The sequence below is a fragment of the Mobula birostris genome, chromosome 27 (assembly GCF_030028105.1).
Source record: "Mobula birostris isolate sMobBir1 chromosome 27, sMobBir1.hap1, whole genome shotgun sequence".
In the NCBI taxonomy this organism is placed as follows: domain Eukaryota; kingdom Metazoa; phylum Chordata; class Chondrichthyes; order Myliobatiformes; family Myliobatidae; genus Mobula; species Mobula birostris.
The window spans coordinates 23,092,173-23,116,877 of record NC_092396.1 but is presented as its reverse complement, the minus strand read 5'-3'; the positions used below and the strand labels follow the sequence as shown (position 1 = coordinate 23,116,877).

Sequence of the window (24,705 nt, the reverse complement as noted above, 5' to 3'; positions counted from 1 at the left end):
GCAAGAAGGAACCAGTGGGTGGGTTAAAAAGCAGACTCGTCCTTTTTACTTCCTCTATTGTCCACATTTATCCATTACTGAGAGACAATAGTTACAAACAAAATGTCACATGAATGCATTAAAATTTGAAAAACCACCAAATGGTAATTTCAAGGTCTGGTTTAGCAATGAATCACTGATATTACAAAAGCAAACTGTACAATAAAACTAATCATTACAGTAACTGGAAACACCCTTAACATCCTCATCATCTTGACTTCATCTTATTTGCTTTCAGAGCTAGAGACATATTTCCTTGAATCCCACAGGTGGCTTGTTCACATTCAGAACTTGACACTTCCTGCGACAAAGGATACTCTTATTATTTCACTACTTGATTTTTCATTATTTGCATTCCCCTTTACGCTTTATCACTTCAGTGTTATTTTTGTCCATTAATAAGTAACTCTTCAAAATGACAGGGTGGAGTAATGAACTTACGAGGAAACACTACATTGTCTGCTTAAAAATATTAAATGAGAGGTCAGAAATCATTCATCTATAGACCTTAGGTTTGTGCAGATGTCTGACATCCGTGGTGAACAGCATAATTCAAAATATCCATTATTCCTTCCCATTGACACATTGCAAATATCATGTATGCTTCAACAAATATTATTAGGGAAACCATAGTGAGAATCTGTTCCTGAATGCTTTCTCACTGTTACATGCAATGAAACCAGTGTAACCATGAATGAGCAAAGGAATTCATATAATTGAAGATCTTCCTTTATGAATTCATAGAAGGGGCCCTTCAAAGATCATGTGAATTGTAAAAGATCAGAATCTTTAAAATTATACACAGTACAGTCCATCACGGGAGCAGGTCTTTCAGTCCCAGAATGTTGTGCCAAACTAAATAAATTAGTAATTAAATGCCAACTCACCAATCTTTTCTGTCCACACAATGTCTATATCCTTTCATTTCATGTGCCTATCCAAGAACCTCTTGAATGCCCCCATCACCACCCGACAGTGCACTACACTCTCTGTGTAAAAAAAAACTTGCCAACACACCTTTGAACTCAGCTTAAATGCACAACCTTTGGCATTAGGCATTTCAACCCTGGGAAAAGGAAACTGGCCGTCTATCCATACTGCTCATAATCTTATATACTGCTATCAAATCTCCCTCACTCTCCACCCCTTCAGAGAAAGCATCCCTAGATTGTCCAGCCCCTTCTTCTTGCACACACCCTCTAATCTAGACAACATCTGGTAAATCTCTTCCGCAAAGCGTCGAGGTCCTTCCTATAATGGGACAACCAGAACTGAATGCAATACTCCTCATGTGGCCTAACTAGAAATTTATACAGTTACAACTTAACTTCACAACTCTTGACTAATAAGGTAAGCATGTCATATGCCTCCTTTATCACCACATCAATCTGTGTAGCCACTATCAGGAAGCTATGGACCTGAACCCCAAGATCCCTAAGCATATTAGCACTGGTAAGGATCTTGACATTAACAGTGTACTGACACTTTACAATTGGTTGCCTGAAGTGCAAATTTTCAAATTTGGCTAAGTTAAATTCCGTCTGCCATTTCTCTTCCCACATCTGCCACCAGTTTATATCCCGCTGTATCCTTTGCCAGCCTTCTATGCTATTTGCAAAACTACCAATCTTCATATCTTCTGCAAACTTACTAACCCATCCATCTACATTTTCATCCAGGTCATTTAAATATGTATCACAAATAGGCCCCAAAGGTCCAAGTATGAATCCTTGTGGAACACCACTAGTCACAGAGCAGCAGAAAGAATAAGTCCCATGGCCACTATCCTCTATCTTCTATGAGCAAGCTAATTCTGAATCCAAATGACCAATTACTATGGAACTTATGCATCTTTATCTTCTGTATGAGCCTCCCATGAGGGATCCTATAAAACACATGGAGGTTGGACGCACCCACACCTGCACATTAACCATCCTATGGAATTTCAGACTTACAATGCACAATGAAGGTGGTCTGCTCTCGCTTTAAAATCGCAAGCACCATCATTCATTTTACCACCATTTATCTTCAGCTCATTAATTCTGCTAACACTGATCTTCTTTCTACACATTGCATCTGCCACCCTCTCTCATGTTTTGAAATGTTCTATTCTCTCTTTCCTAATATGATAAGTTGCTGTTTGCTTTCTTACCAATACTTGGTTGTCTCCTGTTCCCACTGATACATTATGTTTGCCTCAGTGATATTAGTATATACACATAGTCTTCTGATCTTATTGATATATCTGGCCTGCTACTTGTTTTACCAACATCACTGCCCCTCCAAGGCTTTCTCACACTGATACACACTGATGGCTAGAATTTCCCCCCATTGATACTATATTCTATCTTCTCAGATTCAATGCTATCACACAGCTTTCATGTCAGAAATGTTTACAGTGGAATGTTCTTTTGTACCCAGACACCTCCTCTTTGAAAACAGCCACACATGGTGTATGGATTCCAGCCAGTTCCTTACTCAAGTGGCTACTCCAAGTAATGTAGACAAGGTGTCAGAAGAATGTTTTAATTATTTAAGATCATAGTCAAGGCTGAGATTAATATCCAGCCCTACATTCAATAAATTCTCATTAGATTAGAGAATTTTGTATATCAGAGGAATGGAATTAGAACTGAAGCTGTGGATGAGTGATTAAGAATTTGACTTAAATTCCCCTTCTTGTGAACTACAAATAAGAACTAGCTGACTCACCACAAAATGGGGGTTAAATTGACCCTGAGCCAAATTGGAGGCTGCAGGAAAGGAAATCACAGCATGAGACCCCACTAGTTCCCTTTGTCCTCACCTACCACCCCAACAACCTCTGGGTCCAACATATAATTCTCCATAAATTCCGCCACCTCCAGCGGGATCCCACCACCAAGCACATCTTTCCCTCCCTGCCCATCTGCTTTCTGCAGGGATTGCTCCCTACGCGACTCCCTTGTCCATTCGTTCCCCCCCCATCCCTTCCCACCGATCTCCCGCCCGGCACTTATCCTTGTAAGCGGAACAAGTGCTACACCTGCCCTTACACTTCCTCCCTCACCACCATTCAGGGCCCCAGACAGTCCTTCCAGGTGAGGCAAAACTTCACCTGTGAGTCGGCTGGGGTGATATACTGCGTCCGGTGCTCCTGGTGCGGCCTTCTATATATTGGTGAGACCCGACGCAGACTGGGAGACTGTTTCGCTGAACACCTACGCTCTGTCCGCCAGTGAAGGCAGGATCTTCCAGTAGCCACACATTTTAATTCCACATCCCATTCCCATTGTCTATCCATGGCCTCCCCTACTGTAAAGATGAAGCCGCATTCAGGTTGGAGGAACAACACCTTATATTCCGTCTGGGATGGCATGAACACTGATTTTTCTAAATTCCATTAATGCCCCTCCTCCCCTTCTTACCCCGTCCCTTATTTATTTTTATTTTCCCCCCTTTTTTCCCTCTCTCTGTCCCTCTCACAATCACTCCTTGCCTGCTCTCCATCTTGCTCTGGGCTCCACTCCCTCTTTCTTTCTCCTTTGGCCTCCCAACCCATGATCCTCTCCCTTCTCCAGCTCCATATCCCTTTTGCCAATTAACTTTCCAGCTCTTAGCGCCATCCCTCCCCCTCCTGTCTTCTCCTATCATTTCGGTTCTCCCTCTCCCCCCCCACTTTCAAATCTCTTACTATCTCTTCTTTCAGTTAGTCCTGACGAAGGGTCTCAGCCCAAAACGTTGACTGTACCTCTTCCTATAGATGCTGCCTGGCCTGCTGCGTTCCCCAGCATTTTGTGTGTGTTGCATGAGATCTCTGTTTTCTTAGCAGCTCACTTCTAATACAGCAATGTTATCAGTAATATTCCAGTCCAAAATTAATTTACGTTAATTAATAAGGCTTTCACAGATAATGTTCACAAATCACCAACTGGTCCAATCTTCCATTAGAGCAAAGACAGTGGTACTCATCTTTATTCCTCTGGATTTTCAGTTCTGCCTGTCTCTTATACTATAATTCAGGTTCCAGGACAACCAGATTTGCAATTTATAATTAAAGTTTTTCTTGGTCTCTGGCAAGTTCAGAAGCTCCAGATAATACTTCGTGATCAGTAGTTCTATCTTTGACAGGAGAAAGTGTAGATTGTATCACCGGTATCGAATCTTCTGCACCAGTAGAATGGTGGTTTGTCTTTGGTGACCCCAAAAGATTACCTTCTAACAACAAATTGGAGGACTCAGCAATGGCCATTTGTGCCCCATTCTTTCCAGCAGCAGACTTGATTTCTGAGCTACCTAAAGGCTCCTCTCCTTTACTTGCACACTTGTCATCTGGGTTAGAGCTGGGGCTAATATTCCATTTGTCCTCCAGGCGGCAGTCCTTAGTTTTCACACCTACAGCCTTCAATATTGTGTCCATTTGCTTCATGTAATCTAAGTGTCCATTCACCTGTAAAACAAAAACATCAGCAAATAAATAAGTAGTTCCTTGCCTATCGCAGGCGCAGCTACTTACTTACCAAAAGGAGGTGGACCAAATGTTTAAAACCAGAATTGGTACAACTGCAGGTTGTGAGCAGAGGTGCTGTTGAAGTTTAAAACTTCACAAAGTACATAATGTTAAGCTATTTTTGTGCGTGCCAAACTTGGAGTAACATTTTTGTTACTGCACTGGGTCTACTTGGATGTCAGGATAAGATCCCAACCCCCAAAGACCTTTCTGCCTTCCTCGAATAAGCTGCGGTAGTGAAGGTGAATCAGTTGCAACGCCCTGATGTTGATGAGTGACTTTGTTTTACATGCTCAATGTTGATCTATCAATTGAAACCAAAACTTATATTGATTCTATATGATCGCACTCCGTGATGGTTGTATTTCCATTTTATTTGACTATTATAAGAAATATTGCCCTACTTAAATTCAAACATTTGCTCTTTGTTGGTTCAAGCACAGAATAATCATATTGAGCTACAGTCCAGGGGAATCTCCATGGAGGTAACATCAGTTCTAATTTAATCAACTTACTACTTAGCTAAAGATATTATTAAGCACCTTGAAAGAGTTTGCAAATTAATGCTATTAATCTTATTACTTTTTAAGCTCCTGTGTATCTGGAGGCACAATCTCACCCTGGGAATTGTCCTCTTCCAAAACATTGATTATCTTGGGTCTAGTTCCAGGATGCAGGGTTGAGTTCAGGCAGCTCACACGATGTAAATTATTACAAATGAGTCTGGATATTGGGTATCATCAGATGATTGAATTATAGAGGCTGTACAGCAGAACACAGTGTTGTCCTCAGAGGACATCATACAATAGCATTTAATCAATGGAATTAGTAGATAGTAATTGGCAGTGATATACTTGCTCGCCTTCATCCAGTGACATGAGGTGTATCGTATTATTCCTATCGCCACCTTACTTTCAACAGAACAGCCTGACTTTCAAACGGGACTGTCCTGGTCTGCATTGGTCATTCACAAACAAGAACTAAGTAATGTACTGGTCCAGTGGACCATGCCATAGTTATTTCCCTTTGTGTCTGTTTGAAAATAAATACTTTTGTATAATAACTGTTACCGAAATGACGATCTTAGTGCCAGCAGTGCTGTAAAGGCATATTTATTTGTTATGGTCATGGTGTCTTATGCACACATTCCCGTGTCTGGTTCACTGACTTGGATTAAACATTCAAGACTGCTGAAGGTAAAGCCTGTATTTGCTTCAATAATATGAATGAGTTCCTTTAAATTTCAGTTGAAATTTAATCAAAATAATGTACCTGTTAGTACAGCCCCCAAGGACATAGAAAACATCCCAAGCTGCTTGATGAAGGGAAGTAAATGGTCCTTGCTGTAGTGCTGAGAAGGTGATAAAAATATTTGGTGAAAATGAAGTGGCTTTTTGAGCCAGAGGGAAATAGACCAGCAGGGGTTCAAGGTGTGAATTATTAAGTGTTATTAGAGGCAACTGAATAGTTCCATCAATGTGGCGTCAGCCACAGCAGGGCAGAATTACAGAGTTCATAAACTGAGATCCAGAGGCCGTGGGAAGGGATGTGAAATAGATACAAAGACTGCCAAAAGTGTACCGGCTCAAACCTGCAAAGAAATTTGTGGACAAAGGTAAGTATTGAATTTGATCAGCTGGGATGCAAGGGACCAGAGCTGACAAGTCAGGAGAGAGGTGTATATTGAGATTAGTTGAATAGAAATCAGAGTAGAGAGGGTGGATTTGACCATGTATAATGTAAAGTCATTTTTCTTGAACAAACAGTATTTTGTTTAAGCTCAGGGTTGCGTTATTAAGTTGAACTTTTAGCAATAAATGATTCAACAAGACATTCAGTATTATTCATCAGTACTGCTGAAAAATATTAAATTGCCCCCCTCTTCCAATCTGCAATTAAAAGCAGCACAGAAAATAACAAACAAATGTGTTGAATGAGAACTCACTGGTATCTGCTGCTTGACTCCAGCAGTACTTGCCCAGACACACACCATGGAAATTCAGAACAACAATCAACACATAAACTTCAGCTAGTTGGCTGCTGAATTTCTAGAAAAGCTCTAAGAATCTATAAACTTTCCACTTTGCTCCATGCAAAACAGAGTGATTCCATTGAGCAGATAAATAATAAACACAACTTTTTAATATGGTACAGTGGATAATCGTTAATTGGGACACATTGGGATCAGTACATTTTGGCCCAATTAATTGGCTGCCTCAATTAGCCGAAGTTTCATGGAAATAGTTAAAGATATAAAAGGACGAACTGAGTAAGAAGTTATGTATTTAAATGAAATACAGAACAAATTAGAATACTGCAAATAGTACTGCAGTACTATAAAACTGTCTATTAGTTCCTAATAGTTATTGATGAAGGAATTCATCCAGTATACTCAATGAACAAAACCAGCACAGACACCTAGTGCAGATAATGGACTGTCTGCATGCAATGTCATTGATGACTGCTTCCTCCAAATCTTTGTTCTCATTGTAACAATCAAGATGATTCTCGATATCTTCAAATCCTTCAAAGTTCCTAACTTGTTGAAGTAATGAAATAATTTCATTTTCAGTCTCCGCCATTTCTGGCATCGACAAACCTGAATGCTTTAAACTGCGTGAGCAAAACAGTTCTGAATTGCCTTCCTGCTTATTTCTTGCCAACTATCAGTTACAGAAGTCACTACTTTTTGAACACAAACAGATACAACTAATGCTGTTTAAAAACTGTTCGCTCTAAGTACGGTGTAGTGTCTAACAGCCATACAAGTACACTCAACTGATGCTAGTTAGAAACTATTCAGCAAGAGTTTCCTGTCCCATAGTGTCCCAAATAAATGAAGGGGGCCCTGACAATTTTCTCGATTATTTTTTGATCCTTAAGAGCCGCTGAATTAACTGATGGCCGAATTAATGGGAATTCACTGTATATGAATATTTCATATAGTACTTCAAGAACCAATGTCAAATTGTGTCTTAATTCAAATACCATGCTGAAGAGAAATGGATATGCTCCTTCAATCTTTATGGCACAGAAGGTGTCTGGAATGAGGATCAACGAACCACTTTCATAAATATCTGCTACCTTGAGAATAGCAATGTATCAATGACTTGTAAATCTCAGATAAACATTAAAAAAAAATTAGTTGTGAAAAACTAATCTGCTGAACTATTCTGTCATGAGTTGGACTGATTTGAGGTAATTGTTGAGAAATGTACTAATTTCCACCGGGTTACAAATCAAGGAAACTGAAACAACCTTTGCCCTGTGAATGAGTTCAAAGGTACATTTTATTATCAAAGTGTGTACGCAGAATGCAACTCTGAGATTTGTCTTCTCCAGAAAGCCACAGAATACAGAAAACCATAGAAGTAGTTGAGTGAAAGACATCAATCTCCCCCAAATGAAAAGAAAAAGAAACAAAAACTCAAACTATAAACACCCCCAACCCTTCCCTCGCACAAAAACTAACAGATCACCCAAACCCCCAGCCCACCAATCGGCACTAAGAAAGAATGGGCAAGAACACGAACACAAAACACAGAACTTGAAGAGGCCAATATAAACAATATGATGGGGATAATAGGAGATTAAGCTAATGAATTATCCATGGGACATTCAATTGTTGGTACTTTTGGGAAGGGAGGATAGTGGTGGTGGTGGTGAAATGGTGGGTTGATGTCTGCTGATGAAAGTGAAGTCATAACTGAATTGCACAAATGCTGTATATATTTTGGACCCAAACTTTGGGTTTCTGAAAGTATTTTCGCACTGGACATTAAGTAAGAAGGTAAAATCCATTCGCTAGGCTGAAGGAGACTAAAAGGTTGGTATTGAATTGAATTGACTTTATTTCTTACATCCTTCACATATGTGAGGAGTAAAAATCTTTACGTTACATCTCTGTCTAAATGTGCAATGTGCAATCATAGTAATTTATAATAAATAGAACAATCAATGTAATATAGAGTACACTCAAATCAGCGTGAGTCTGATGGCCTGGTGGAAGAAGCTGTCCCACAGCCTGTTGGTCCCGGTTTTTATGCTGCAGTACTGTTTCCTGGATGGTAGCAGCTGGAATAGATTTTGGTCGGGGTGACTTGGGTCCCCAGTGATCCTACGGGCCCTTTTTACACACCCGTCCTTGTAAATGTCCTGAATCATGGGAAGTTCACGTCTACTGATGCGTTGGGCTGTCCACACCACTCTGCAGAGTCCTGCGATTGAGGGAGGTACAGTTCCCATACCAGGCAGTGATGCAGCCAGTCAGGATGCTCCCAGTTGTGCCCCTGTAGAAAGTTCTTAGGATTTGGGAGCCCATACCAAACTTCCTCAACCGTCTGAGGTGAAAGAGGTGCTGTTGTGCCTTTTTCACCACACAGCTGGTGTGTACAGACCACGTGAGGTCTTCGGTAATGTGGATGCCAAAGAACTTAAAGTTGTTTACCCTCTCAACTCCAGATCCATTGATGTCAATAGGGGTTAGCCCGTCTCCATTCCTCCTGTAATCCACAACCAGCTCCTTTGTTTTTGCGACATTGAGGGAGAGGTTGTTTTCTTGACACCGCTGTGTCAGAGAGATGACTTCTTCCCTGTAGGCAACCTCGTTATTGTTTGAGATAAGGCCAATCAATGTAGTGTCATCGGCAGATTTAATTAGCAGATTGGAGCTGTGGGTGGTGACACAGTCATGGGTATAGAAGGAGTAAAGGAGGGGACTCAGTACACAGCCCTGTGGGGCTCCTGTGTTGAGATTCAGAGGGGTGGAGGTGAGGGAGCCCACTCTTACTACCTGCCCACAATCTGGCAGGAAGTCCAATATCCAGAAGTCCTTGACCCTACCGAGACCCGGTCAAGGCCGAGGTCTCTGAGCTTCTTGTCGAGCCTGGATGGAACTATGGTGTTGATTACTGAACTGCAGTCCAAGAACAGCATTCTCACATAAGCATCCTTCTTCTCCAGATGTGTAAGGATGGTATGTAGAGCAGTGACTATTGCAATGTCTGTCGAGTGGTTGTGTCGGCGGATGAATTGTAGGGGATCCAGTTTGGGTGGTAGCAAGCTGCAGATGTAATCTTTGACCAGCCTCTAAAAGCATTTGCTTATTATTGAGGTGAGTGCGACAGGACGCCAGTCGTTCAGGCATGTTAGCTTGGTCTTTTTGGTACAGGGACAATGGTGGATAATTTGAAACAGGAGGGCACTCTACACTGGGAGGGGGAGAGATTGAAAATTTATGATGGGGTGGAGGTGGATGGAACACAGGGGGTAGGGCTCATCAGTAGGTAGGTGCTAAATGGACACCAGCAGACAAAGTACTGTAAATGGAATAGAGTCCACACAGGGCAGATCGTACATGGCTTGAAGGACGACTGACTAAAGGGCTTGATTGTCCCTTCTCGGTTATAAATTAGTTTTATAGAAAAACACGAAAGATTGCCACAGGGACAGAGACTGTGCTGTCAGTTTCAGCGATGCATGCAGACAATCTGTTACACACATACAGAATTGTATTTCCCTAAGCTGCCACATGCATTTCATTAACTTTGCAAGGCAAAGCCGGTTGGAAAGTGCCTTAACACTCTGTGTGCGTCTAGAAATAGATTGCAGGTTAGATAGCTTCAAAATACTTAATGCTAAACAAACCAGCTTATAAAGGTACACATCAATCAAGTAGCCACAAGAACAATTAGGACTTGGTTATTTTTACTGAGATACTGGTGACCAACAGCAACGGACAAATATCTTATTAGCTCCATCATATTTTAAAGACAGGAAAACTGTGGAGACTTCTGTATTCAATCTTTGTCTCTACCACTAAGCCTTCAATTGTGGCCATGGTAAAATGCCACTGGCCTGGATTAAATCCAACGCGTATTGTAAACCCGCTATTTACGGAGGCAGACACCATAGCTGATCTTGTTCTATATGCTAATACTTATAACAGAATGAAGATCAGGAGACATTTAACTGTTGAAATTAACAGCCTTTATTTGGTTTGGAATTCTTGCTAATTTAAGAGTCAGAATTGTGATAAACTACATGTTCTTTCAAAACTGCCGCCGATTTCACCAGTTTACTGAGACATGTATTCTAAGACTAGCCCTAATACTTGATGCCTTAAACTGTTGTGACTTGGGTCCTATACTTGTCATTCTGTATTGTGTGGCTCATTGTCATTGGGCATCTTGCACTCTGTAGCTCTGTCTTGCACCTGCTGCCCCATTCAGTGTAGTCAACCTCACCTAATGTCCTGTCCCATGTACATCTGTCTTTCACCTGGTGTCCTGCCCTGTGGAGCCCTGTCCCTCTCACGCTATCCTACATCTCATCCTATACCGTGTGATTCAGTATGTCATTTGTGGCATCGTTTACAGTGCAGTGCTGCCCCATGATGCCTTGCTCTGTGTCGTTTCATCTCCAGCCTGGTGTCCTGAACTCTGAACCTCATCGAGTACCAAGCACTGTGCATCTCTCTCATCAGTTGCCCTGCGTTGTATACATCTGTTTCTCCACTGGGTGTTGTGCATTGTGAATTCATCTAAGACTTGCAGCCCTTAGTTTTATTGTACATGCTCTTCAACTCCCTGCATTCTCATCAGATGGAAGTCCAGATCCATTCCTCTCAAATCATTGTTTATCAATACAGGCAGCCCCCAGGTTACATAAGGGTTCTGTACCTAACAGCTGTCTGTAAACTGATTTCTGTGCAGGTCAGAAATGCCCATTTTCTATTGCTATCTGTATTGTATGTACTCTTGCTATAATTCTTTTATTTTAATGAACTATAATGGAATCCAGACAGTATCCAGGCATCGATGAACACCACGAAACATTTTTGTTGGTGCAGCTGTGATGAAATCCAATTTCCCTCGGGATCAATAAAGTATATCTATCTATCTATCTACTAACATTACCAGTTTGAAAAAGTTTTAAACACAAATGGAAGAATTTGCATAAAGCCAGATTGCTGTAAGGCAGGTCATTCGTAATCTGGGGAACTCCTGTAATTTAATACCTCATCTCTTTCAGTCTTTTTTTTCCTTCTACAACTGACAAAGTTTCTAAAACATAAACTAACGTCATTAAACATTACTTTCTGATCTACCTTACTATCTTTCCTACTCCTTTGCAGTGTAGGCACTGGTCTTTTGCCAAGAGCTCTTCACTGAAAGGGCATCTGGAACTCAACCTCAGTGCTGTTATCAAGTGGCAGAACAGCAAATTAACTTCATATACACAGAGCCAAGTGCTAAATAAAGATCAGCACATTAACATATGATTAGAAGAGCAGCCTGAAATATAAGTATTAAACAATCAAAGTCTAAACAAGTACAGTCCCAGGACTGTACTCGCTGGAATTCAGAAGAATGAGAGGTGATCTTATAAAATTATGAAACATATAAAATTATGAAAGGGATAGACAAGATAGAGGCAGGAAAGTTGATGACACTGGTAGGTGAGACTAGAACTAGAGGACATAGCCTCAAGATTCGGGGGAGGAGGAGCTGCTTTTCCCAGAGAGTGGTGAATCTGTGGAATTCTCTGCCCAATGAAGCAGTGGAGGCTACCTCAGTAAATATATTTAACACAAGGTTGGGTAGATTTTTGCATAGTAGGCGAATTAAGGGTTATGGAGAAAAGGCGGGTAGGTGGAGATGAGTCCATGGTCAGATCAGCCATGATCTTATTCAGTGGGCCAGATGGCCTACTCCTGCTCCTATTTCTTATGTTCTTATTAAATTTCACACAAGGAAAGTACAGAAGATGACTTTTTTGAGCCTAGATAGTTTCCATCGCAGTAATTAAATATACTATTAAAAACTTAAAGTCATAGACATATCAACGTGTACATTTTCTGGGTATTTTACTGTGGGCATTTCATATAAGGTTGGTTCGAATGATTTCAACTTGATTGCAGTGGAGAAACCAATAAACAGTGCAGCCTGTTAACATGTGCAGGATCAGTGACGGCAACATCAGCGAAAGGAATTTCAAAATAGTATTTTTAAAAATATTAATCATATTTTAATGTGATTAATGTTGCCAAGTGGTTAAGGCATTGGACTAGCAACCTGAAAGTCGTAAGTTTGAGCCCCAGACGAGGCAGTATGTTGTGTCTTTGAGCAAGGTACTTAACCACACATTGCTCTGTGACGACACCGGTGCCAAGCTGTATTGGCCCTTGCCCTTCCCTTGGACAACATTGGTGTCATGGAGAGAGGAGACTTACAGCATGGGCAACTGCTGGTCTTCTATACAACCTTGTCCAGGCCTGCGCCCTGGAGAGTGAAGACTTTCCATGCGCAGATCCATGGTCTCACAAGACTAACGGATGCCTAGTCATATTTTATCTGTTGTACATGTTTACATTCTGATCTTTATTCAACACTTGGTTTAGAGTTTATAAAATTAATTTAAGAATTCTGAGAAGGAATTTCTCATGTGATTTATTGCTCAGCCAGATAATGAGACCAGAACGGTTAGAGGTCCGGTGAAGGGCCATTTGTGTAGCTTCATCTCCCACTTGAAGTCCTAATTCAGATTCAAACCTGTGGTACCCTACACTTTTGTAGTTCAGTCTCATATCCAGCAGTGTAATCTGAGTAGCAAGACACAACCAAGGCATAGCAAAGATAAATCATGAAGCAGTTAAAAAATAAAACCAGCTTGGAATTTTCAAGGACGCAACAACTCTGGGTGTTCTTGATCTCATGGGGAAAATGACAGCAAATGCCTATAACTTTGGAATCATTACGCTATAAGAACCACTGGTTTCAAAATAGGCACCGTGTGGCATGGTAGCTTAGCGGTTAATGCTACACTTTACAGCATGCCAGCTGTAAGATTTGGGTTCAATTCCTGCCACTGTCCGTAATGTACATTCTCCCCCGACTACATGGGTTTCCTCCCACATTCCAAAGACATAAGGATTAGGGTTAGTGGGTCAAGGACACGCTACGTTGACGCCATTAAGTGTGGTGACACTTGTGGGCTATCCAGCATAATCTTAGCTCATTTGATTTGATGCAAACTGATGTATTTCACTGTATACTTTGATGTACATGTGACAAATAACACTTGAGCAAATCTTTATCTTTATGAATCAAGTAAATTCGACAGGTGTCTTTCTGAAGGCAAAAAATGTTGATTCTATGGCATATGTAGGGGAATCTCAGGAGTTAGATACAAATTAATAAAATATACTTAATAACTTAATAAAATTTACTACTTCTCACAGCCACTTTAGATTAATGAACAAGAGAAAATCTGCAGATGCTGGAAATCCGATCAACACACACAAATGCTGGAGGAACTCAGCAGACCAGGCAGCATCTATGGAAAAAAAGTACAGTTGACAATTTGGGCTGAACCCCTTTTTGCCTTTTATTGCCAATATGTGAAAACAGTTCAGGATTAAACTTAAGATCAACTCAACTCTCATTCTGCAGTGTTTTATGCAAACTCACTACATTTGCCTGCGATGAATATTCTTATCCTCAATGTTTTTAAATGTATCTACATAGCTTTTGACACATTCACAAGAACAGAATTCCACTCTGATATATTTCACATGTGACACCTGGACATTTGTCTACTTGAGAACGTTGATAACTCACCACTTTGGGTAAGGAATAAAATAGTGAGTTATCAACATTCTCAAGTAGACAAATGTCCATGAGTCACATGTGAAACATATCAGAGTGGAATTCTTTATGAACCAAGAAGATGGTGGTCTGGGATTTATTGTGAGAAACCGGTTTTGCATCGCAAACTGCAGCAAGATCTACCTTGTTAAATATGGATGAGCAGATATCTGCTCATTATTCTTAACTGGTTCAGCACATTGGTTGCTAGTACCCAAGTGCAGGTCTACAGTAAAGGCATAAAGCAAAACCTCTCTCGTATTAACAGGATTTACAGAACTCACTCTGTAATCTCATAAAAACTGGATATTATTAAAAGTCTAACCTCAGGATATCAGAACAATCAAGGCCATGCAACTGTCACAGAAACAGGAAACACAAAGCCCACACATTAATTCCATGGTGGGATAATACTCAATCCATAAAACAAACTTTTCTGTAATAGGACAAAAAGTTAATAGATTACGTTCACCAGAATAGGGCACCCAAAATCCATAATTCTAATTTCACAGAATAGCAGGACATCCAAAGTCAACACATTGTCCAAATAGAGGAAACCAATAACATTAATGTCAAACACTAATGTCATGGTAACATAAGACAAGAAGCCAGCACATTAAGCTCTCAATAACTGGACAATTAAAGGCAATACACAAACCTCATGGTAACAAGACTCGCAAAAACAACACATTAACCTCACAGTAAAAGGACGATCAAAGCCAAATACACTAACATCACAGTAATAGGACACTGAAAGCCTATACACCTAACCTCACAGAAGCAGAACACTCAATGTCCAAGAATTATGTACTGTGTTCTGAAGGAGACAGAACAAAATGCTTTCTCTTGCACTACAAAAAAAAAGCATCACACCCCAGGAGCTAAAGCAAATCTTTACAACATCTCATTACAAACAGATGGTTTGCATATCTCATCTACAGCTCATGAGAGCTTCTGGTTCTCCACAAATTATCTGGATGTGTGTGTTTTTTTCCCTGAGAATTGAAACGGAACAAAACAAAACTGTGCCTTGCCAGTTAAAAAGAAATGCACTACGTGAACACATCTGACTATGTAAACCCTTCCAGTGAGTCTGGATATAAGTTTTGTGGTTTGCAGTAAATTAGATTGGATTTTGGCCATTTTACAAAGAATAGAACATTCGAAGCGCTGAAAGAAAGCCATTCAACCAGAGAGGTTGGAAGAGCAATCTCACTCATTCCACTTTCCTTTCAGATGCTTATCTTGCTCCCTTCTTAATGCTGCAAATGAATCCAAGTCCAGACCCTAAATGCACATGGTTTAAAAAAACCCTCCTGTCATTTTTGTTTGTTTTCTAATTATCTTTAGTCATGTTCCTAGTTGTTGTTCCCTCAATCAAAGGGAAGAATCATCCTTCATGATTTTAAATACGAGATCTCCTTGAAACCTCTTCTGTTCCAATAAGAACAATTACTGCTACACCAATCAATTCACATAACTGAGGTCCTTCATCCTTGGTTAAAATTTACCTTGTTGCCACGGAAGAACATATTTTGAGCTGCTGATTTAAAAGGTCTAGGTATAGAGTAAAACAACATGGAAATAGGCCCTTTGGCCTGACTTGTCCATGCCAGCCATGGTGCCCACCAACCCATTTGCTCATATCCCAATAATCCCTCCTATCCATGTACTTATCCAAATGTCTTTTAAGTTATGTTTCTGTACCTGCCTCAACCACTTCATCTGGCAGATTATTTTATATACGCAGAACCCACTGCATGAAGAAGACACATATTTTCCCGCTGACTCCAAGCCCTGGTTTCAGCTGACTAACATGTTCCACTTTGGTCCCTTGCCTAATGCCTGACTACCATGCTCCCCATTTGGCTCAAAATAGTTAGTTACTACCTGTTACACCGCTGGCATTTAGGGCAGCAAGGAATTTTCCACTGCTGTTTCTGTAACAATTTTGTTTGACTGGTCAGGGTTGTTGGCCATGAGCTGCACCCCTGAACCTGGAGGACCAGTGGACCACTCTTAGTCTGGCCTCTACCCTTTGACCTGTTTGGCATGGGTGACCCTATAAGGAGTCAGAGCACAAGGGTCTAACTCCAGTCAACGTAGCTCTCCAGGTCATTGAGGCACTGAAGCTCCCAAACCCTGTTGTGGTCCTTATGGAGGTTGGTCCAAAATGTTCTGTCAAATTTCCCACAGACCTTTTTAGTTTAAATCAGGGCATTTTCTAACCTTAGGGTGCTATTAAAACTCTTACATATGGTACATACTTTCAATTTACATCAAACTTAGTTTGTATATTATTACTAAGCTAAATTTTTTACTGGGTGACAGGTGAGATATTCCCTATCTGTCCCTACAACCGAATGGTCTGCCATCCCTCAATGTCACACAAAGGCCACTGACTTGATGTGACCCTGGTGAGCAGATACCTCCTGTGGATTAGTATTAGTGTAATAATATTGTCAAATTAGTGTCAACTGAATTACAGGCAAATTATAACCACACCAAATGCAATTATAAATTCATATGGTTAGATCTGATGCAACTGCTACCTCATTAGGCTCTGGACCAAGTATTTAATGGTCAGCATAGACAGTGAAGTACTTGTGCTTCTAGGATAAGCCAGTCAAAACCAGTGAGAAATGATCGGGATTGTCTAAGATTTAAAACAATGTACAACAGTAACAGTGAAAGCACAAACCTCACCCTTGACATTATTATGAATTTGTTTTAACTGAAAATCAGGATGACTCACTTAACAGACTGGTAGAGGGCTGAATATCTGTACCACAATATTTGTTGATCAGCTTTTCCCTTTGTGTTGGTTAATTCAATGGTGACCCCAATGCCTTTATGCATCACATCAGATGGAGAAGCATTTGCATTCAGTGTTGTTATGGTAAAACGTTGCAGTGAAACACAAGTGATGTTGACGGGAATGAAAGCCGTGATGCTAAAATGTGGACAAGCAATTGAAACTGGGAAATTGGAAAACAAAAGATTGTATCAGAATAATGAGTGTTGCCTTGGATTCAGTAGTGAACTCAGTAATCACTAGAATGTTTCAGCTTCAATTAGCCCCTGGCAATACCTCATTTTAAATTGCATAGGAAATCACAGCAGAAGAGTATCATGCAGTGAGGGATACAATAGGTTTTCTCAAACATGGTTGCTCTGTCAAACATTGAGATGTACACTCTGTTAAAATAAGCACTCTTCATCTGGCACACATGTAAACAATATCACGGCCCTTCAGTGGTTTTTTTGCTGATGGGCAGAGTGTAGCACCATTGCTGGTGCATGCACACAGTGATCTTCACATGAACGCACACTGCTTGCTGCAAGGTGTGTTAGCACATACTGGTTTGTGTACGCACATCATCGTGGATGCAAATAACTGGTCTGATGCCTAATAAGCTGGCACAACACCCCTCAGGTATGACTCGGTGTTACTAACATCACTGGCTTATAAAGATGAAATGCTAAGTGACTCAGTCTCATGGCACAGAAGCAGACTCCCATCCTGAATTCATACTTGGCCTCAAGCCTAATAAGTTAACAATTGCATCGGTTCCAACCATACAAACTGATTGCTGTATCAGGTGTAGTTACGCTGTGCCTGTAATTCAATTTCAGTTTTGATTGATGCTGATGTGCTTTCAAGATAATACTCAGTTAAATTGCCAGGGATGCTCTATCACCTGTCATAATTTGTTCATCAAGCCAATGTGTTTTCCCTACTCTTTATTAGGAATGGTCAGTTCACGGAACTAAATCAAGGCTCACTCCATCACCCTCACACTCTTTCACTGGTCAGTTTACATCCTGCCACCTGGTGTTAACTGCAAATACCAAAACTTCAAATTAGCAATTTACAACATTTTAAATGGAGTTGGGTTAAGTCCACTAATTTTTTCAATACTGCTCCTTGTTGATGGTAATTTCTTCCAACTCCTTACCCCATGTAGACCTGCTGATCCCCACTATTTCTAGGAGACTGCCAGTGTCATACTGTCGAAGGACTATTACTTTGTGGTTATACTTTCTTGGATTCACAAAACGTACAGCAATCACTTAAAAATATACAATAGTTCTGTGGTTTGTTCAAGTTTCAGGTGTCACGTAACTGCATTGTTCTTCTGGCAAATCGCAACATGAATTCTTTTCAACGTCAGAGGTGAGAGGAAAAAAGTCAAAGTAAAGCATGTCTGAGATGCTCAGCTTTGGCATTTTTATAAGATTATGAAAACTGGTAGAACAAAGAACAGACTTAATAGAAAGTGGGTACAATGATTGTTAAATTTTCTAACAATTTTAATTTTCTGGATGGAGAGCTATATTATACTATGAACGCAATAAATATGGTGCAGGAAAGGTCAGCAGATCATCGATTTCAGGGACTCTGACCTCTCATTTGCTTTTAACTATTCTGCAAAGAATACTTTTTGCTCAAGTGTAGTTTTGATTTCCACTGTAAGTTATAACAAGTTTGGGACGGGACAGGATAATGAACTCTTCAAAGTTATCTCGTACAAAATTTCGAGTATAGAGTGAAATGGTCTTCTTGTACTCAGTCTGAGATATACTAAGCAAATAAATTCTTACGGTACAAAAACATATGGCATCAGGTTTCATTAAATTGCTCATCCATTTTAATACTACCAATTATATCCATCTTATTTCCGTTAGACTAACCTTTGCATGCTTGGTTCCCTTTGCAAGTTAATCAGTCCATTGAAGGTGTGCTACATTCCATCTACTCACCTTGAAACAAGCAATTTCCAAATCTGATATCATCTACACGCTTTTGTTCATCTTCATAGTGCCCCGTGATGATGCCACCTACAGACATGAAGTAAACCCTGTTCTGCATCTACACCAAATTTCAGACCCAGCCAAACCCTATCAGTTAATTCCCTCTTTTATAATGCCGTAGGTTTCTACTGCATATGTGCAAGAAATATGAAATTTATGCAAGGCTCACTGAATCTGGAGTGAATTATAAAACTACTGTAGATACTCAGCAAAAACACATACAAAGTCCTGGAGGAACTCGCCAGGTCAGGCAGCATCTATGTAAAGGAATAAAGAATTGACATTTCAGGCTGAGACTCTTCATCAGGACTGGACAGGAAGGGGGAAGAAGACAGTGGGGGGTCCCCCTTCTTTCTTCCTCCACACCCCATTCTGGCTCCTCTCTTACCTCTTCTCTATTCCTTGTCTGCCAATCACCTCCCTTTGGCTTTCCTCCTCCTCCCCTTTCTCGCACAGTCCACTCTCCTATCTGATGCCTCCTTCTTCAGCCTTTTACCTTTTCCACCCATCATCTCCCAGCTTCACACTTCATCCTCCCTCCCCAAGCCACCTACCTTCCATCATCTGGCTTTCCTTATCACCTTCTAGCTTTTACTCCTTCTCCCCCCTCCATCTTTTTATTCTGGCTCCTCCCCCTGCCCCCCCCCAGCTTCCTTTCCTATATGGATGACTGGAAAAGTTAGCTGTGCTCATTAACAAAGTTGTGAATAGAATTGTTGGACAAATAAGCAGTAAGGAAAAGGTCTGAGGAGCAGTGCAGACAAAAGTGATTTAGCGTTGCATGCGATAGGTCAGCTTGGTAACTGGCACTGATGTGCCAAATCTTGCTGTGATGTATTATCTCTTCCTGTTGCATGGTTTATTACATGCATAAATAATATTAAACATCTGGTGTTAAGGAAATTATAAAGCTAATACACATCAGGGAAACAGAAAGTTAAACCAAAATGTTTGCTGAAATCAAGGCGCAGGGAATACAGAGAAAATATATCAATAATAAAGAATCAGTAATGTAAAATGTAGCCTCTGAAACACAGAAAGAACACGCATTAGGATTATACATTCAGTGGTCACTTTATCAGGTAGCCATTGAGTGTATGTTTGTAGTCTTTTGCTGGTGTAGCCCATCCACTTCAAGGTTCAATGTGTTGTGTGTTCTGCAGACCACTGTTGTAACACGTGTTTATTTGGGTTAGTCACCTTCCTGTCAGCTTGAACCAGTCTGGCCATTCTCCTCTGACCTCTCTCATTATCAGGGTGTTTCTGCCCACAGAACTGCCACTCACTGGATGCTTTTTGTTTCTCGCACCGTCCTCTGTAACTCGAGACACTGTTGTGCGTGAAAATCCCAGGAGATCAGCAATTTCTGAGATGTTCAAAGCACCACGTCTGCCACCAACAATCATTCCACAGTCAAAGTCACTTAGATCACATTTCTTCCCCATTCTAATGTTTGGCCTGAACAACAATTGAACCGCCTCTTCTTCTTGTAAGGTTTAATGGTGGCTGGCAGAACAACATAAGGTGCATTACCGCCACCTACTGAGTTGGATTGTGGAGCAAAGAGAAAAGAAGTATACCCACTAAATTCCATTGCCCAAAAAATAACTCAAACAGTATCAAAGCGTCTAATGCTTTTCAGTAAGTCAAATATGCACTTATGTATGATGGCAGTGATATCCTAACAAACTTTCCATGTTAAACTGTGTCTGTCCCAAAGATTTCAATTTAACAATTAGCTGTTTCCTTTGCACCTCATAGGAACTGCATTCAAACAATATATGCTGCACCGTTTCTTGACAAGTGCATTACCTTCGAACGCCTGTATTATACATACTAACTCTAAACAAGGAACTATTCAACCTAGTATGTCGAATACATAAACGTGTAATTATAACTCTTCCTTCCTTTTATACCCATCTCCCAGCTGAGCTCCCTACGTTCTCTGAATTTTATAGAAATGCCATCCTTTCTTTTCCTTATCCCAACATTGTTGCCATAGTGATCGAATAGACTTTTTTTATTATGGCTTTCATCTTCCCTTTATGCAAAGGCACTACTATATTTATATCCTTAATTTTAAGTGATTGCTTGGCAAGAATGTCTGCCACCTCATTTCATTCACCCCCAACATGGGCAGGGACCCATAAAAAATGTAGACACAGACCTACACCATGCAGCCTCAACTGGTGTTGTCCAATCTCAAGAAGAGTATCTGGCCTACAATTTGAAATACCCTTTTTAATAGATGTCGAGACCAAGAACCAATCGGACCACTGAAGCGTATAATCAGGGAGCATTCCTTCCACCCAATCCAAGGCTAAAATGATAGCAACCATCTCAGGCATGAATACTGATATTTTGCCTAATAATCATTTCTTAATAGTCATGTGAAACTTTGGAACATTATCTGAAACACCTGAATGACCTGAGGATTTTTTCACCTGTGTAGATATGCAAGAATCCATAATACCTGCCTTACATATATTGCTGAACTTCCTGTGTCACTGATATACCATTGCTCTTCATCTTGATCTTTTCCTCAAGCTCCAAATCAACCACCAGCAAAGAAAAAACCATGGAGGAGCAACAGAAAGGGGTACACTGGGTCAATATTCCACATTAAACAAACCACAGTTTTGTGTCTATTCATTTCCCATCCACCCACACTGAAGACCTTATGAATACTGTGCTCCCAATTCTCTACTAACGTCGCCAATATTGGATGACCAATTTATGTCCTCTTGCATTAACCGAAAGAACCATTGCTAAATGTAACCTGTGTGGATGTGAAGGTATTTCATCCATTTCTACCAACGATGCCGAAACTGGGAATGATTTAATAGTACAACATAATCTCAATGCATGAGCTTGAATTTTATCCAGAGGCTTTAAGATCATCGGTGTGGCTGGCCCATAAGTAACATATTTATAATCAAAGACAGATCTGATTAAAACAATATATATTCGTCTTAGTAATCTCCTACTCCCACCCCAATCACACCCAACTAAGTGCCTGAGCACATTAAAGGCTTTTTTACACCTCTCTAGAATTTTATTCACATGTACCTTCCACATCAGCCAGAGAATTGGAAATGAATACCAATGAATTGATCTACTTGACATGAAACAGGAGTGTGCGGGCCATGGCAGTCAAAGTTCAATCTGGGCATGGCACCTGATGATGATGATGATGATGTTCCATGTTAGCCTTGTGCCCATCAACATACTTAAAAACTTTACACTGACTCTTATTTAAGAGCTTCACCATATAACTTTAGATCAATTTGGGGTGTACTGTTCCTTTTAGAAAAGCAAATAACTTGTGTCTTTGCAACAGAGAACCTAAACTCCCACTGACATCCCCATTCCTCTACTTTATTAAAAACAGCCTACATTTTCATATCTATATAATATTCCTGCCTCTCAACTGAACCTCTTGAACAGGTCTGCATGCTTTTATGCATCAAGTTTGTGTAACATGATTGGCTGATTAAGTATTTACATTAACGGGGTGTACAGTTGTATCAAATAAAGTGGCCACTGAGTGTATAGAGAGTTGATTGCACTGAGGGAACTAAAAGCTGAAATGCAAAGGGAGATTTTCATGCTCACTTACTAATTTCAGGAGGTAGGAGTGAAGGGAGGAACCTTTAAAAAGACAAGCATCATTGATTGGTTAATGGGAGGATACTTTAGCCAATAAAAGGAAAGTAAGGTTAAGAGGAGTAGATGTGTGGCGGTAATGCACCATTAAGCTGGATGCCAACCACCGTAAAACAAGATACAGGAGTAGATGTATTGGAATAGCTATTGTCCAAGGGTGACCTGCAGGCTAGTGGAAGGAAGGAGCACCTTACACCTCCTTTGGTAGAGATGTATCTCCACCCCGCCACCCACTAGCAGCAGCAGAGCTGCCTATGGCTTGAGCCACAGGAGATGGGTGGGCCCACCTAAGTGTATTCTTGGACTTTGCAGGAAGCTAGAGAGGAAATTACAGAGGCTTTTGTTGAGATATTTCTTTCATCGTTAGCCACTGGCAAAATTTTGGAAGATGGGTAATGTTGCTTCGGAATGATAGCAAGCCAGGGACCTATAGGCTGGTGAGCTTGATATCTATAAGATTTAGGAGCAGAATTAGGCTATTTGGTCCATCGAGTCTGCTCTGCCATTTCTTCATGGCTGATTCATTTTTCCTCTCAGCGGTCTCCTGCCTCTACCCCTCACTCCCAGTATCCCTTCATGCCTTGACCAATCAAGACATTTCTCAACCTCTGCCTTAAACATACATGAAGACTTGGTTCCACAGCTGCCTGTGGCAACAAATTCCAGAGATTCAGCACTCTCTAGGTAAAGAAATCCCTCCTCATTTATGTTCTAAAGGGACGCCCCTCTATTCTGAGGCTGTGTCTTCTGGTCTTAGACTCTCCCACCATTGGAAACATCTTCTCCACATCCACTCTATGAAGAACTTTCCCCATTCAATAAGTTGTTGTTATATCACTCCTCATTTTTCTGAATTCTAGTGAATATCAGGGGTAAGGAAGTTACTGGAGGGAATTCTGAGGGGCAGAATCTACTAGCATTTGGCTACAGTCTGATTTGGAGGAGCCAACATGGCTCTGTGCGTGGGAAGTCGTGTTAATGAATTTTTTAGAAGCTTTGGAAGAGCTATCCAAAAGAGTAGGTGGATACAGGGCACTGGATGTGCTTTATTTGGACTTTGGCCATTAGTAAGGCTGCACTTGGGAGTATTATGAACAATTTTAGTCACTTTGTTAAAGGAACGGTAAGGTTAATTTGGAAAGAGTGCACAAAAGATTTGAGGATGTTGCTGCTGCCGGAAGGTCTGTGTTACAGGAAATGGTTGACCAGAGTAGATTTGCCTTCCTTGGTACACAAGCGAATAAGCAAAACCAAAGAGCTGGTTATTAACTACAGGAGGAAATAGCTAGAGCCAGTCCTCATTAGGGTAAAAGTGTTGGACAGGAGTCAGTGGCTTTAAATTCCCTGACACCAAAGTATCAGAATATCTGTCCTGGAACTAGCATATAATAGTCCTCAAAGAAGACATGGCTTTCTTAGTTTGCACAGATTCAACACGTCACTGAAAAAAAAGCTCTGACTCACTTCTATAGATGCACAGTATCCTAACTGGGAGCATCACTGCCTGATATGGAAATACCAATGCCCAGAGGGGAAAAAATAAAGTTATGGAAAGTGGTGGATACAGACCAGTCCATCACGGGTGAAGCTCTGCCCACCTCTAAGTACACTTACATGGCGTGCTGTCACAAGAAAGCAGCATCCATCATCAAAGACCCTCACTATCTGGGCCATGCCCTTTTCTCACAACTACCATTGGGTAGGAGGTACAGAAGCCTGGGGTCCCACACCAACAGGTTCCGTAACAGTTATTACCCTACAAACATTGGGTTCTTGAACTGGCACGGATAACTTCAATCACCACCACTCTGCACTGATTCTAAATCTGCAGACTCACTTTGAAGGACATTTTACAACGCAGATTCTCAATATTATTTATTTGCGGTTTGTCTTCTTTTGCACATTGGTGTTTGTCAGTCATATCTTCTTGTAAGATTCCGTTGCATTTCTTTTTTTTCTGTAAACACCTGCAGGAAAGTGAACTCAAGGTAGGAATGGTAACATACATGTACTTTGATAATAAATTTACTTTGAACTTTGAATGAAGAG

General features: G+C 40.7%; 1 protein-coding gene across 1 annotated transcript in view; it reads right to left on the bottom strand.

Moving 5' to 3' along the window:
* Positions 1–28: 28 nt before the first annotated feature.
* The window catches only part of tmco4 (transmembrane and coiled-coil domains 4), a 109,619-nt gene continuing 84,942 nt past the window's right edge, over positions 29–24,705 (bottom strand). Inside the window, exon 14 of the mRNA XM_072245257.1 lies at positions 29–4,468. Coding sequence (XP_072101358.1) covers positions 4,073–4,468 — 396 coding nt within the window. The 3' untranslated portion in view covers positions 29–4,072. The remainder of the gene's footprint in view (positions 4,469–24,705) is intronic.